At 59.6% G+C, this 12,424-nt stretch overlaps 1 protein-coding gene and 1 non-coding gene across 5 annotated transcripts in view; both read left to right on the top strand.

Annotated features, from left to right (window-relative positions):
- NSD2 (nuclear receptor binding SET domain protein 2) overlaps nt 1–12,424 on the top strand; it is a 79,651-nt gene that overhangs the window by 63,398 nt on the left and 3,829 nt on the right. For all 4 annotated transcript variants that reach the window (XM_055434201.2, XM_088836613.1, XM_055434200.2 and 1 more), the window contains 11 exons: nt 3,648–3,779; nt 3,861–3,984; nt 4,428–4,628; nt 5,362–5,541; nt 5,814–5,970; nt 6,098–6,303; nt 7,095–7,198; nt 8,074–8,343; nt 9,840–9,956; nt 11,793–11,934; nt 12,139–12,245. In XM_055434201.2, coding sequence (XP_055290176.2) covers nt 3,648–3,779; nt 3,861–3,984; nt 4,428–4,628; nt 5,362–5,541; nt 5,814–5,970; nt 6,098–6,303; nt 7,095–7,198; nt 8,074–8,343; nt 9,840–9,956; nt 11,793–11,934; nt 12,139–12,245 — 1,740 coding nt within the window. The remainder of the gene's footprint in view (nt 1–3,647; nt 3,780–3,860; nt 3,985–4,427; nt 4,629–5,361; nt 5,542–5,813; nt 5,971–6,097; nt 6,304–7,094; nt 7,199–8,073; nt 8,344–9,839; nt 9,957–11,792; nt 11,935–12,138; nt 12,246–12,424) is intronic.
- On the top strand, nt 11,587–11,710 carry LOC129562228 (small Cajal body-specific RNA 23). The gene has a single exon (XR_008687147.1).

Raw genomic sequence — 12,424 nt, 5'->3', positions numbered from 1 at the left:
CTGGCGGGTGCTTCTGCAGGGCTCAGGCGGGCGAGTTCGGCCCAGCCGGGCAGGAGAGCAGCCCTTCCCTGGAGGAGAGGGGGCAGTGGACACGATCACTGTGCTTTTGGCGAGTTGACTTGATTGACTTGACTTCCTTTCCATTTGGCTTCTAACTTCACAGCTTCTGAGACACGTCTGTCTCCTTTAATTATCAGTTCACTGTTAAGTTTGTTCTGGTCAGGGATTTGTGTGTGGTTAGACTGTATGAGAGCTGCCTTGATGCAGTGTGAAACTGGCATTTATGCTTCTTCATCACCTCAGCTTTTAAAAATCTGCAAACAGAAGTAATTTCTGAGGACTCAGTTTATCTATTAAATTGTGAACCTAAGTTACAGTTTTTTTGCTGAAAGAGTTGAAATATTACTGTCTTATTAGAAAAGGCTTCTCAAAGTGCTCTCAAATCTGTCATTGGCTTTCAGTGTTTTTTCCCAAGAAGCATGTTGATTCCTGTATATTTTACGATTTTTGGTCAGTAAAGTTGATTTTCATCCTTTTAAGTACTGTTCTTGCTGTTTTGCCTAGAATATTCGAAGCTACTACTGATTTACTCGCCAGTGATGAGAGGTTGGCCGTCTCCCGCAGGTAGCTCACTGTGTTGGCTCCACATGTACAGTTTTCTCTGGCCTCAGTGTAGGTGTGGGGTCTTTGCACGTATTTCTTTAGTGTGTGTTTAGAAGCGTGTGCTAACCGGTTATTCAGGGCATCTTGAACCTTGCAGAAATGACGGAAGCGGGGGCAACAGTGGGGAGGGCTCAGTGGCTCAGCCTCTGCTGACAGCTGCCAGCCGGGCCTCCCCAGCCCAGGCAGCTGCTGGGGACACAGCTGGGACCACACTGGGTTCACAGGCCGTTGCAGAGACGCGTTGTCACCTGTGACGAGGTGGAGTAGCAGCCCCACGACCTGCCGGCGCCTTTGGAGGCTGTCGGGGCTCTGGGGGCCGCTTGGTCCCATGGTGGTGTGACGACAGGGCCAGGCTGTGCTCTCCCGACTCAGACCTGGGCTCGGGGCAGCCAGGAAGGGTTGCTGTAATCCATGCTCAATAACTTTCGTTTGCATTGTAGCACTTCAGGTGGTGAATGACTAACGGACTGTTTCAGTTCCACCCTAAGGCTTCACTGTGATGTCGACTCGGAAGCCCTGTTTGAGATCAGTCTTTTGGTTTTACGCTCATTAGAGCTCCCGGGCACAGGAGTCGTGTCATTCTGTCAACCTCACCTGCTGTGAATGTGCGTCTAGTGGTCTGTTCCCCCCTTTACAAAAGCGCAACTCAAACAAAAAAGTAACGTTGGTTATAGAACTATGTTGTTCAAGGTCTGTAACTGTATTTAAACTGATGTAGTGTCAACTTGTGAAGGGATGTTTGTTAAAGATTTGAACCTCACTGTGTAACACTTGTCTGAGCGTAGGGTCTGCCCTGGGAGTCCCGAGTCACTTCTAGCAGTCGGGTCGCCTTTTCCCTGGGCACAGGTGTCCATTCGTGTCTCCCTGACAAGGCCCTGGCACGCTCCGGAGACCGCACCAGCCCACAGGAGCGTGTCCCTGCCGCCGGCTGCGGGGCGCGTAGGTAGCGGGTGTGTGTGGGGGGCAGCTGCGCCCACCGCCCGGCCCTGGGCATCTCTCCCAGCGCCTCCTGTCGGATGTGGAGTCCTCCCTAGAGGTCATAGCCTGAGAGTTGGGACTGTGTTGGGACCTTGCAGGTGAATGTGTCTCCGAGTAAGCCCGGCCCTGGTGCCCCGGAGGTGGAGCTGCAGCCGGAGCCGGTTCCGCCCGCTCCGCCCTCGTGCGTCAACCCCGGCCGGTGGGCAGGGTGCCTCGGGCGCGGGCAGGGGCGCGCTGGGATCCCCGCGGACCCTCCCCGCCCGCCACGGACTGCACTGTTGTGAGGTCTGCTGCTGTGTGCGTCCTGTAGAGCCCGGCAGAAAACGCGCCTCCTGTGTGTCTTGAGCATTTATATTCCCGTTCAAACTATGTACTGTGTTTATTTCCTGAAACCAGACTTTGTTAACTTAGGAATATCTCCAAGTGGAGACGTGCTCACTTTTTCTGTAAATCTTAAATAAAAGGTGCTGTTCCTTCCTTTGACCCTGGACTGGTCTGTGTTTTCTGTCTTTCTCTCCGTGCATTTTTTCTTTTTCTTTTTTTTTAGCTTTTAGATTTGTCGCAGCCTTGTCGAGGGGAGGACCTGGGTGGTGGGTCAGGCACCGGGCTTGTCCCAGGAGCCCCCATGAAGCCCTCCCATGGGTCGGTTCTCAGGCGGCCGCGTGGGGCCAGGGCCGGCAGGCGGGGGGCGCTGCCCGGCACCAGTGCAGACCCGCCTGGGGCTCAACGTTTGTGCCTCTGACGCACACGTCAGACGGGGTTCGCACTTGGGGCATTCTCCCGGCTGCCTTCTCTGGGGCACCACTGTGGAGGAGGAGGCGGTGAGCTGTAGGGAGTGCCCGTCCACGCCGTCTCCTTCCTGCGGGAGAAGGTGGGGAAATTCAGGGTACAGGCTGCTTTCCCTGGAGACGGGGCTCCGTCAGACCTAGGCGCGTGGCCAGGCTGGCACGGGGGCCCGTGCCCATCAGCCGCCCACAGACGCCAGGCAGCCTGCAAACCCCAGGAGGTCAGCACACCTTAACTCCAGGTTTCAAGTCAGCAGAAGCCCCTCTGTCCGTCAGGGGTTTTTCCTTCTGCTTCTCCGTGTCGTTTCAGGGAGGTAAAACAGGGGGAGTGCCACTGATGTCCAGAATTGGATGAACTGGCTGCCAGGGTTTGTTTTGTTTTGTTGGTTTTTTAAAAAAAAGAAACGCGGCCTGATTGAGTTTCTAGTTCTGTGTTCTCGGTAAATAGCAAGCCTGGATGATAATTACTTGTTGCTCTTGTTATTGAGGTGCCAGGAAATTAGCTTATTACTTCTGCTCTGCTGAAAATTCAGTTTTCAGTGTTTATTTGCCTAACATCCGGTAAATACTAAATGTACTTTTTAGGCTTTAAAAACTTTGAATTTAAGGTTTCTGATTAAACATTTATTGGTTTCTATCCATAAAGATTTACTGTTGCTGGTCTTGTGAGGGAAAGGCTGTGTCCAGCGGCAGGAAGGGGCCTTCACCCACCTCTCCCAGACACTGCCCTCCCCCCCGCCCCTCCGCAGGGAGGAGGCCGTGGGCCGGGGCGGGCAGGGCTCTTGGTCAGTTACTGGGCGGCACGTCCGGATGACGGGCCCCTGCCCTGGGGGAGCACAAGTTGTAGCCGTGCGTCCTGAGTCGCTGCCCATCCGACCAGAGGCCCGCATCTGACACACTGTGTTGGGTGTGGACACATCTATCTTAGCCTAAGATCATTGACCCTTTATAAATCGGGTAAGAAAAGTCAAGCTCGTCGTCCCCATGCCTGTCCTAACTCACCTGCAAGAGGAAACTGGGTTTTCACAAAAGTTCATTTTAAGGAGCACGGCGAGATGCGGCACGCACGCCCACACACACCGTAACTTGCACACCAGGCGGGGGCCGTTCCCCGTGTGTGCACGCACGCAGCCAGCCCGCGCCAGGCGGGGGAGCCGGCGGGGGGAGCCGGTGGGGGAGCCGGCGGCCGCTGTGAACTGTCGTCCGCCTCCTTCCTCCCAGGTCTCGGACGGCCCCGGAGATGAGCCCCCGGAATCCCCAGACGAGAGCGCGGACGAAACCCAGACCGAGGTGTCTGTCTCCTCTAAGAGGTCCGAGCGGGGCGCCACCGCCAGGAAGGAGCACGTGTGCCAGGTAAGGGGCGGGCGGGGCGGCCTCCCTCTGCCAGGCCGGCAGGCACTGGAGCCCCCTGAACCTCCGGCCCTCTCCCTACAGCTGTGCGAGGAGCCAGGCAGCCTGGTGCTGTGCGAGGGCCCCTGCTGCAGCGCCTTCCACCTGGCCTGCCTGGGCCTCTCCCGCAGGCCAGAGGGGCGGCTCCTGTGCGGAGAGTGCACCTCAGGTACGCTCCGCCCCGCCCCACCCCACCCCTTTCCCCCACCGCACACGGTCTTTGCCTCCGGGTTCGCTGCACGCTCTTGGGAGGGGCGTGGACGGCCCATGTGGCTGCAGTCACCGTCCACCTCCTCTTCCCTGGCCGGGCCGAAGGTGTCTGGACTCGTTGGAATGGGTCCAGTTGGAGGAGCTCCCGGCGCTGGCTGTGGGGCGCCATCCCTGCCAGTGCTCACGGGTCGTCCCCGCGGAAGGAGAGGGGGAGCATTCCTTGGAGGAGCCCCTTCCTGCAGCTGCTCGCCTGTTGGAGGGCTCAACCCCTCCCGGGCACCCTGGTCAGACCCCCAGGGGCAGGGCCCCTCGAGGGCTGGCGGGCTGGAGGAGGAGCCGGTGCCCGGCCTGAGGCACGGTGGCTCAGCCCTGCTCTGTGGCCCCTCTCACCCCGGCTGCCAGGGATCCACTCATGCTTCGTGTGTAAGGAGAGCAAGAGTGACGTCAAGCGCTGTGTGGTGTCGCAGTGCGGGAAGTTCTACCACGAGGCCTGCGTGCGCAGGTTCCCCCTGACGGTGTTCGAGAGCCGGGGCTTCCGATGCCCGCTTCACAGCTGTCTGAGTTGCCACGCCTCCAACCCCTCTAACCCAAGGCCGTCGAAAGGTACAGACACGCAGGAGAAGCTCCGTGGGGGTGTGACAGGTCCGAGCCGTTCCGGGCAGGCGGCCTGTCAGGCTTGTCCCCGAGAGCTTTGCCCCGGCGTAGGTTTAGGTACCTTCTGTACTGACTGGACAGGTGGGGGTCAGGGTTTTTCTTGCTGTTTTCCCTTCTTCCTAAATGTCGTCCTAACGATTGCTGCCTTGATGAAGGGGGGCCTGAGCCCTTTTGACAGATCCTATTGGTTGGGGCTTTGATGGCCCTTCATGTGTGAGAACCATGTTTTTAAGACCAGTCCCGTCTGTATCGTGCCTCGTGGTGTCTGTGGGACTCAAGGGCAGCGGGTGTCTGCTTCCTGACACCAGTGGTCCTCGACCAGGGGCCTGTGCTCCAGGGGGCATAAGGCCGTGTCTGGCGGTGTTGGGGCTTCCTGCTGGCGTGCACAGGGCAGCCCCCATGGCCCCCTGCTGGGCCACAGTGCCCAGCCTGAGAAACCCTGGTTGATCTCATTTTAGAAAACAGCATTTGGTGCTTGACGGTTTTCTGATACCTTGTTGAATCACCATTGCCTTAAGGAAATGTGTCTTCACAACGCCTAAGGATATTCTTACCCTCCCACCCGAGTCCCTGTTTTCTTCCACTGCCCCCAGGGTATTTCTGCAGCAGCGCTGTGAGCATGTGGAGGCCTGGCCTCCCGGCTGCCCCGCTGAGGTGTGGGGTGTGGGCGTGTCCACTCCAGGTAAGATGCTGCGGTGTGTCCGGTGCCCCGTCGCCTACCACGGAGGGGATGCGTGTCTGGCAGCGGGCTGCTCGGTGATCGCGTCCAACAGCATCATCTGCACGAACCACTTCACTGCCCGGAAGGGCAAGAGGCACCATGCGCACGTCAATGTGAGCTGGTGCTTCGTGTGCTCTAAAGGTGAGCCCCCCGGGCCCCGCGCACACTCGGCTGGTCTGGGCCATCCTGGGCCGCATGCCGAGGGCGAGCTGTTGCGCCTCTCCAGCTCTGTCCACCCTCTGTGGCCCGTGTTTGCCCACGTAGTGGCATTCGTGGTCTCTGAGTTAACCACAGTCGTGTCACAGACTCAGGGGATGGCTTTCGTGGTGAAAAGAAAGCATCCTCTTGTGTGACGCAGATCCCGGGAGTCAGGGTGGGGGCTGGGGCAGGGGCTAAGGGCGCCCTTGTTGCAGGGGGGAGCCTGCTGTGCTGCGAGTCCTGCCCGGCGGCCTTCCACCCCGACTGCCTGAGCATCGAGATGCCAGATGGCAGCTGGTTCTGCAACGACTGCAGGGCCGGGAAGAAGCTGCACTTCCAGGACATCATCTGGGTGAAGCTCGGGAACTACAGGTGGGGGAGGAGGCGCCCGCCCGCCGCCGCGGTCACTGTCTTGTTTTCCTTTACAGAGCTGAGCGCACTGAGAGTCTGTCACTCTCTCTGAAGAGTCTGTGAACCCTGTTTTTAATATTTATAATAGATGGTGGCCGGCAGAAGTTTGCCATCCCAAAAATGTCCCCCCAAATATTCAGAAAATGAAGCACGAGATTGGAGAATTCCCTGTGTTTTTCTTTGGGTCTAAAGATTATTACTGGACGCATCAGGCGCGAGTCTTCCCGTACATGGAGGGGGACCGGGGCAGCCGCTACCAGGGGGTCAGAGGGATCGGAAGAGTCTTCAAAAACGGTACGGGGCTCCGCGGGGTCGGGGACGGTGCCCGGGGGCCTCTGCTAATCCTGACTTCATTTCCAGTGTTTGGTTTCTGTGGGAAACGCTGGATGCAGCATTCTCTTCTAGCTGTAGCTTACATGCTTGTGGATAGGTTTGTTGAAGCAGAGGATAAGACGTGACATTTAATGAGTTTCCTCACATTATTTCTGGTGACCTCCACTAGCATGCATTAGAGCTCTCTTCAGGAAGCTATCCTAGCACTGGCTTGCACGGATTTCTCCCCGCTCGCCTTTGTGTGAGCGGGAACGCACTGCAGTCCGCGGCTGCTGCACCAGCTCTCGGGGCTCCCTTGACCTGTGAGCAATCACACAGGCGCCTCCACCCCACAGCTGGGTGGGGGACAGAGTGCTGGCCTTGTTTGGGGGACGCAGGGGTCAGGAACGGCAGCGCGTGAGGGCAGCAGGGCGGTGGAGCCTGGGCACTCACCCCCTATGGAGGTGACCTGCCTGCCCCTGCCTCTGCACACAGCCCATCTAGGTTTCTCCAAGAGAGGTGGGCCGGGCGGGCGGCTGGGCAAGGCAGGGTCAGCGCCCCTTGCCCGGAGGCCCTGCAGAGCCCCCCTGGTTCTTAAGCTGGCCGGTGGTCCTGCACCCCTGTCTGTGTGGGTGCCATGTGCCCTCCTCCTGGTTTAAGGAGACTGGAGACAACACTCAGCAGGGAGATGAAAGTCTAGACAAAGTCATTAACATACAGACCGTAACGGGTGGACGTGGCAAATCTTTTACTGGCATTTCATTGACTTTTAGCACTGCAAGAAGCCGAAGCCCGTTTCCGTGAAATCAAGCTTCAAAGGGAAGCCCGAGAAACGCAGGAGAGTGAGCGCAGGCCCCCGCCCTACAAGCACATCAAGGTGACCATTCTGGCGGGGGCTGGGCTCCTCCTCCCGGGCGAGCATCCCTCCTGGACAGCTGCGCCAGGTGTCCTAGGCGGGAGTGGATGCTGTCACCGGCCACGTGTCCTGTCTCGAGGAGGATAGGGTGCGGGCAGGTCTTGTGCACTCGGGGTCTGCGCTCAGCCTGAGGGTCAGCCGTAGAACCGCAGTGCTGGCCCAGCTGCCCGGAGCAGGGGGTGAGGGGACAGGCCATCCTCCTGGACCACACTCGCTGCCTGCATGCGCTGGAGACAAGCCCAGATGAGAGGTGGGCGGCCCAGGCCAGGGCTTGGCCAGGGCACCTGACCCAGAAGGACCTTCTTCAGATGGTGCGGGGAGCTCGGGGGTGGGGCAGGGGCCATGTTGCCACGTGTGCCAGCCGGGGCCCTGGGTGGGGCCGTGCTGCCAGGGTGGGCGCCTGTGCTCCTCCTCGAGGCAGGTCAGGGCCTCCGTCTTGGCTCCCCGTACTTGGGCCGTGGTCAGCATGTGTGACTAACGTGCATTTAGCCTTCGCTTTGGGATGAGTCGCCTGGAACAGAATTACGGGGCATCTGAGAGTGGCTCTGGGATTCCCGAGGCTGTTCCAGCCCCTCCGCCCCGCCCCGCCCCGCCCCAGGCGCCAGTGAGCAAGCGCCTCTCAGCACGGCCCCCGCCGGCCGCTCTTGCCCTGCCTTTCTCCTTTGCGTTTGCTCTGGGCCCAGGAGGCCAGGGCTGCCCTGCCTGCTCCTCGTGTGCCTCTGTGAGGAGAGGGTCCGGCGGCTGTCCGCCCCTCCCGGGGATTCTCGAGCGCAGCGCTGCCGTGAGGCCGCCCGGAGGCGGGGACGTGGGAGGCTGAGCTCGGCTCTCGCCCGCAGGTGAACAAGCCCTACGGGAAGGTGCAGGTCCACACGGCGGACATCTCCGAGATCCCCAAGTGCAACTGCAAGCCCACCGACGAGAACCCCTGTGGCTCCGACTCGCAGTGTCTGAACCGCATGCTCATGTTCGAGTGCCACCCACAGGTGTGCCCCGCGGGCGCGTCCTGCCAGAACCAGTGCTTCACCAAGCGCCAGTACCCCGAGACCAAGATCGTCAGGACAGACGGCAAGGGCTGGGGCCTGGTGGCCAAGAGGGACATCAGAAAGGTGCGTGCATGTGCGTGCACACGTGGGGGTGAGCGCTGATGTCTGCATGTGCCTGTGGGTGTGAACGCGTGCATGTGTGAGCACGTGTGTGCATGTGTTGTCTGTATGTTAATGTGTGCGCGTGCACGCATGCGTTCATGTGTACATGTGTGTCTGTGTGTGCAGGTGTGTGAGCACGTGCGTGAGTGTGAGTGCACATGCCTTTGTGTGCATGATGCGGACATGCGCGTGTGTGCGTGCGTGCAGCGTGCGTGCATGTCAGTGTGCACGTGTGTCGTGTGTGCACGTGTGGACGTGCGCACGTGCGTGTGTGTGTGAATGTGAGTGTGCATTTGTGTGCATTTGTGTTGGCGTGTTGGTGTGTGTGTTGGCATGCGTGTGTGTGCGTGTGTGTGAATGCACGTGTACTGTGTTGCATGTGTTGACGTGTGTGCGTGCGTGTGTGAATGATGCATGTCAACTTGTGCATGAAGATGTGTGCCTGGGGGTGTGTGTGTGAATGTGAGCGTGCATTTGTGTGCATATGTGTGTGAGTGCGTGCATGTGTGCACACGTGCCTTTGTGTTAATGTGCAACTTGTGTGTGTGCGTGTTGGCGTGTGCGCGCGTGTGTTGGCGTGTGCGCGTGTGTGTTGGCGTGCGCGCGCGTGTGTTGGCGTGTGCGCGCGTGTGTTGGCGTGTGCGCGCGTGTGTTGGCGTGCGCGTGCGTATGAATGTGCATGCATGTGAACGTGTGCGTGAATGTTAATGTGTACATGTGTGTGTACATGTGTGTGTGCAGCGTGTGTGCGTATGTGAGTCCAGGACTCGCTCACCTCTTCCTTCTCCTAGACTTCATTTGCTCATGTTGCTTTTGCGCTCGTTGAGAAAAAGATTTAAAAAATGGTTTCTGAATTGTTATGATTGAAGATGATAAAACATTGAATGGAAGATGTCTGCCGAAGTAAAACCCTAGAACCCCACGAGTCGGGCCTTTGGTCAGAGCTCTGGTGGCAGCTGTTGGGGGTGAAAGGCTTACTGAGAGGGGTGCCGGGAGTGTTGTTGAGCGGTGCTGTGGGGTCGCCCTCGCACAGCCGTCCCAGGACGGGGCAGGCAGGGTCAGGCTACCGAGCAGACGCGGACCACACGGTGTCTGTGTTCAGGCTGCTCGTCGCGACTGCCCCCAGAGTGTCGAGAAGGCCAGGGAGGTGGAGAGGTGCTTGAAGGACACGTGCCCGGCCCCATTCGTCCCGCCCTGACCGCTGGTTTAGGGGCTCTCGCGGGAGAGCTTGGTGATCTCCACCGGCTGTCTGCTGCGGAGGGCGACTGTTGCAGTGCCCAGCCACGGGGCCCTGGGGGGCAGGGGCTGGCGTGTCGCTCCTTCCAGGGCGCTGAGAGAAGCTCCGCAGCGACAGCCGTCGGAGCGTGTGTGCTCACCCAACTGACTGACAGGCAGGGACGTGGAGCTCTGCTCTGCCCGGCGGGGCTGCTGCTCACCCCGCGCCCTCTGGCCTCCAGGGGGAGTTTGTGAACGAGTATGTGGGCGAGCTGATTGACGAGGAGGAGTGCATGGCGAGGATCAGGCGCGCACACGAGAACGACATCACTCACTTCTACATGCTCACCATAGACAAGGTAACGGGTGCGGCGCCAGGGCCCGTCCCCGCACGGGTGTGCTTTTCGGTGGCGTCGGGCCGCGCACCGCGTGACGCTGTCGTGTTGTGTGCAGGGCGTGTTTCACACGTCTGCCAGCCACGGCCTGGGGGCCGGGGCCGGGCACCCCGCACAGAGCTTCTGGGAGCCCCGTGTGTCCCTGATGCCCGCAGGGGCACCAACAGTCCCCTGGGGTCAGAGAGGAGGGCTCGGGAGGCCAGCCTCAGGGTCATGGGGAGTCTCCCGGGGCATCTGTTCCTTGTCTGAAGCCCACGTCCATCAGCAGTTGGGTGCATGTGTCCTCTGTGGGGACCAGTGTTCTCAGACGGCACTGAGCTGGACTGTCAAAGGTGGGGTGGAGAAGAGCAGGCGTGTCAGGACACAGCCCCCTGCTGAGCAGCCCTCTCCAGGGGCTCTACGGGACACAGCCACCCCCAGGAGGTGGCCGATTTCCGCAGCCCCTGCCATCCCCCCTTCCTTTTGGGTGTGGTCCTGAGGGATGTTATTTTATTAGAAATGAAAACCCTAGGCCTGTGCCTTCCTGTGTTTCAGAGTCTAAATTTGAACTACTTGTATCTTGTGAGAAATGCCAGGTTGATCACTTAACACACAAATCAGTCCCTGAAATGATAGCTCACTGAGGGCCCCTGGCTGAAACAAAGAGAAAGCCCACGAAACAATTCCTACTTCATCTGTGTCCTGCAAGAATCAAAGAAAAAGCCCTGCCTCCCTAAATGTGTACCAGCGCAGGAGAGCCTGTGAGAGGAGCCTCACAGGCTTCACTCTGGTGAGAGTCTGCGGTCAGAAGACACATCTGAAGAAAGTGTTACAAAATGGTTGGAACCATAAAAGATTTAGAAAAACAAGATACTGAGGAATAAATCAGGCAGATACGATAGAATGGTTAAGACTGGGAGTTAACATAAATTCACTGAAATTAACCCATCGGATGGTTAAGAAAAATTAGATGGTGACAGAGGAAGTTTCTGCCGCTAAAGAAGCTCCCGAGAAACTGCCAGGACACAGCAGATGCGCCAAGAGCGGGTGGGAGAGGCGGGGAGACGGGAGAGGGACGTTGAGTGGGCGGGGCGGGGCAGGAGAGACAGGAGGCCTGGGGGGGCGGCCCTGCGGACAGAGTTCTCTGGGATCTGTGCGACACGGATCGCTTCATGGATAAAGCCGACCAAGTTTTTGAGCGGGGTAAATAAAAATAAATCTATGCCTTTATACGTTTTAAAAAAACGAGAACTGTAAGATGCCAAACACTGTGAAGACTCGGAAAGCAAGCAGGAGGGGCTTTCCTGGTGGCCCTGCGCTTGGGGGCTAGTGCTGTCACTGCCACGGGCCTGGGGTCCGTCCCTGGTCTCAGAACTAAGACCCCGCAAGTTGGGCAGTGAGGGCCATTCCCCAGGACAGCAGAGAAGAGAGGGTGTTTTCTTGGAACAGCGCTGGGACGGCCAGCCTCCCGCTGTGTGCGGTCGCGCGTCCTCCCCTGACTCGTCTGCTCTGCTGCTGGTCTGGCTGGACCCGCAGGCTGTCTTGGGCGGGCCCGTCTTGCCCCATCAGCGTGTCTGGGTGGTGGGGTGACCCCCGACCTCGCCCTCCCTGCCGCTCGCTCACCAGTGCTCGGTCTCTCCTCGTGGTGCTGACCTGCCCTCCGTGAGCCAGAGAAACAGGACTGGTTTGGGGGTGTCCCATCCAAGCAGCCATGGGAGACCACGGTTTCCAGTGTGACAGCGCTGTCCGCGCGGGGCAGAGCCTCGGGTGAGCACTGGCCGTGCCACGGGGGCCCCGTGACGCCCGAGTTGTGCCTTGCAGGACCGCATCATCGACGCCGGCCCCAAGGGGAACTACTCCCGGTTCATGAACCACAGCTGCCAGCCCAACTGCGAGACCCTCAAGTGGACGGTGAATGGGGACACGCGCGTGGGCCTCTTTGCTGTGTGTGACATCCCCGCAGGTACGCTGCCGGGGGGCAAGCAGAGGACCCGTCCCAGGCTGTGTGGCGGATCAGGAGGGCGGGGTGGTGGGGCAGGTGTGTCTTGCTGGGAGTGTCCTCTTCATGGAGGGGGCTGGGAGGCTCTGGGGGCTGCCCACGTGGCTGTGAGGCTCTCGGCGGGGAGGACAGGAGGCCACGTCCCCAGTGCTGTGTGTCCCCTTGCAGGGACAGAGCTGACCTTCAACTACAACCTCGACTGTCTGGGCAACGAGAAGACGGTGTGTCGTTGCGGAGCCTCCAACTGCAGCGGCTTCCTCGGTGACAGGCCAAAGGCGAGTGACGGCGGGAACGGGGTCTGCAGGGCGCGGGCAAGGTCGCTGTGGAGCGTCACGGGGCGCCCGTAGTCTGGGGCCAGGAGCCGAGGCCGGGCGCAGTCAGGGTGGGTCTGCTCCCCCACGCCCTGAGTCTTCAGTGTCCCGTCTCTGCGGGCCGACCTCCCTGGGCCTGCGTC

This window comes from Moschus berezovskii, chromosome 5 (genome assembly GCF_049115385.1).
Source record: "Moschus berezovskii isolate FMDL1 chromosome 5, NW_MosBer_1.0, whole genome shotgun sequence".
NCBI lineage: Eukaryota > Metazoa > Chordata > Mammalia > Artiodactyla > Moschidae > Moschus > Moschus berezovskii.
Note: the sequence above shows the minus strand (reverse complement) of the source record. Positions and strands in the feature narration are given on the sequence as shown.